We start from the raw sequence: 1,930 nt of genomic DNA on the forward strand, positions 1-1,930 counted from the left end.
TTATGAGGTGGACTAGTGGTAGAACCCGAGACGATCTCGTGCTTGGGTTGGATTCATTAGGAAGGCTGCAGGATCTAAACCAAGAGGGCTTCTCCTAGTGGAATGACGAGTATCTTTGAGGGAGGATGGAAAGAGTACATGTTAAGGTTGGATCTTGCAAGGAATAAGAAATATTTTAGGTCATTCATTAGCTGCTACATTTTTCATATCCTGACAAAAATCAGAAGGAAATTAGAGGTGGTTGCAATGGGTTATGTGAAATATTTTAACTACTTATTCATACAAGTTTGGACTGTATCAATGAAATATGGTTTAAAAGATTTATAGAAAAAACAAAGCACATATCATTGATCAAGGTCTGAGTGAGGCTTGAAAACCTGTAACCAAGCTTGCTCTGGAATCAACAAAAGCTAAGTTTTGATTTCTTCACATGGATGTAAGTACCCCCTGCCGAACCACATAATCTTTGTCGTCTTTGGTCAAATACCTCATTTTATTTCTCATTTGTAGATTAAGTTTACATTCAGTCCTGTGAATATTCTTGCTTGTAAGATATCTTGTTTCAAACAGAAGAAAGAGATTAATTCATATTTATTTGTTTTTAGAGGCTAGATAATTTGATCGTGTTGTAAATCAGTTGTTGAACTAATTTTGCAGTATCGTGTTACTTATTCAACAAACTACGCAAAATGAAATATCGGATACAGAAATAAGCGAGTTCGAGCATTTCATCAAGCATACTGATAGCCTGGACCCCTACTAAAGAGAGAGATTCAAGATTTCATGAGGAATATTCCAGACCTCCCTCTCTTCCTCCGGAAAATAACAAGGGACCTGAAACATTCCAGTTCATTATTTACCAGAAAATGAGTAAAGAGTTCAACGGGAAATCTCCACAGTTAGCGTTCCAACAATGACAAATTCAAAGATCAAACTGGTTAACTTCTTTATCATCGCCTGAAGGCCTCACCCAAATATTCAATCAATGGGTCAACAACATTTACCTAAACCCTAGAAATGAAACAGAATAACAGAGAAAATAGAAACAGCCGGGTGAAGCACACGCAAAGTAGAAAACAAAAAACCTTCAATATGGGGCTCTCCATGAGAAAATTCTCCTTTAATCAACTCCCTATCCAACACAATAAACGTATGTTCTGCATCAAAATCAACAATCCTTATCATTAGAAAGAGGGAGATGAAAATAGGAAAGGGGAGAAGGTGAAGAGGAGAGAAGGACAATACTATTGGGGTCCTTGGTCCAGGAAAGATGCATATCGTACTCCTGATCTAGGGTGAGTGGCTCTGATCCAGTGGCGAGGAGCAGTGCCGGGTCCTTCATCCACTCGTGATACTTCGGAACATGCTCCCACATGTATGGTACCAGGATCGCCTTCTTCCCTTCCAGGCATACCACACCTTCTTCAGCCTCGCTTTCCCCCAGCCAGTGACCCATGGTGATCGAGACTGACAGCGAGCAGAAGTCGATTCCCCGCTTGGTGATGATTTACCTGGAATTGTAAAATAAGAAGAGTCCACGCATATTTCTTCTTCCTAAATAATCTCCGCTTTCTCCAACATTCTGACCACAATTTTAAAGTGGCATCAATAAATTTTTTTTTTATTTAAGTGATTTACATAAACAAATTTATGGGTTTAATCACATTTTAAATAAAAAATATTTTTTAAAAATAAAACGCACCTCATAGAAGTGATTTACATAAACAAATTTATTTTTTATTTAAGATAATAATTTTAACTATTTTGTAATAAATAGTTTTTTTTTAATTTCATAATTAGATTTATAAAATTATATAAATTTGTTTTTATTTACATAAACATAGGGTGTAAGTTAACATTGGAGGAAATGACAAAAATATATGTATATTTAAAATATAATTAGTGAGAGTAGATAATTAAAAGGATTTTT

The 1,930-nt window shown here is 35.6% G+C and overlaps 1 protein-coding gene across 1 annotated transcript; it reads right to left on the reverse strand.

Moving 5' to 3' along the window:
* Positions 1–985: 985 nt before the first annotated feature.
* LOC110035309 (N-acetyltransferase 9-like protein) lies at positions 986–1,568 on the reverse strand. Its single transcript, XM_020739543.1, has 2 exons — positions 1,246–1,568; positions 986–1,157 (listed from the first exon to the last, which is right to left on the reverse strand). Exons 1-2 carry the CDS (start codon positions 1,454–1,456, stop codon positions 1,012–1,014), a joined length of 357 nt encoding a protein of 118 aa, XP_020595202.1. The 5' UTR covers positions 1,457–1,568; the 3' UTR covers positions 986–1,011.
* Between the last annotated feature and the right edge of the window lie 362 nt (positions 1,569–1,930).

The sequence above is a fragment of the Phalaenopsis equestris genome, unplaced genomic scaffold (genome assembly GCF_001263595.1).
Source record: "Phalaenopsis equestris unplaced genomic scaffold, ASM126359v1 Scaffold197225, whole genome shotgun sequence".
Lineage (NCBI taxonomy): Eukaryota > Viridiplantae > Streptophyta > Magnoliopsida > Asparagales > Orchidaceae > Phalaenopsis > Phalaenopsis equestris.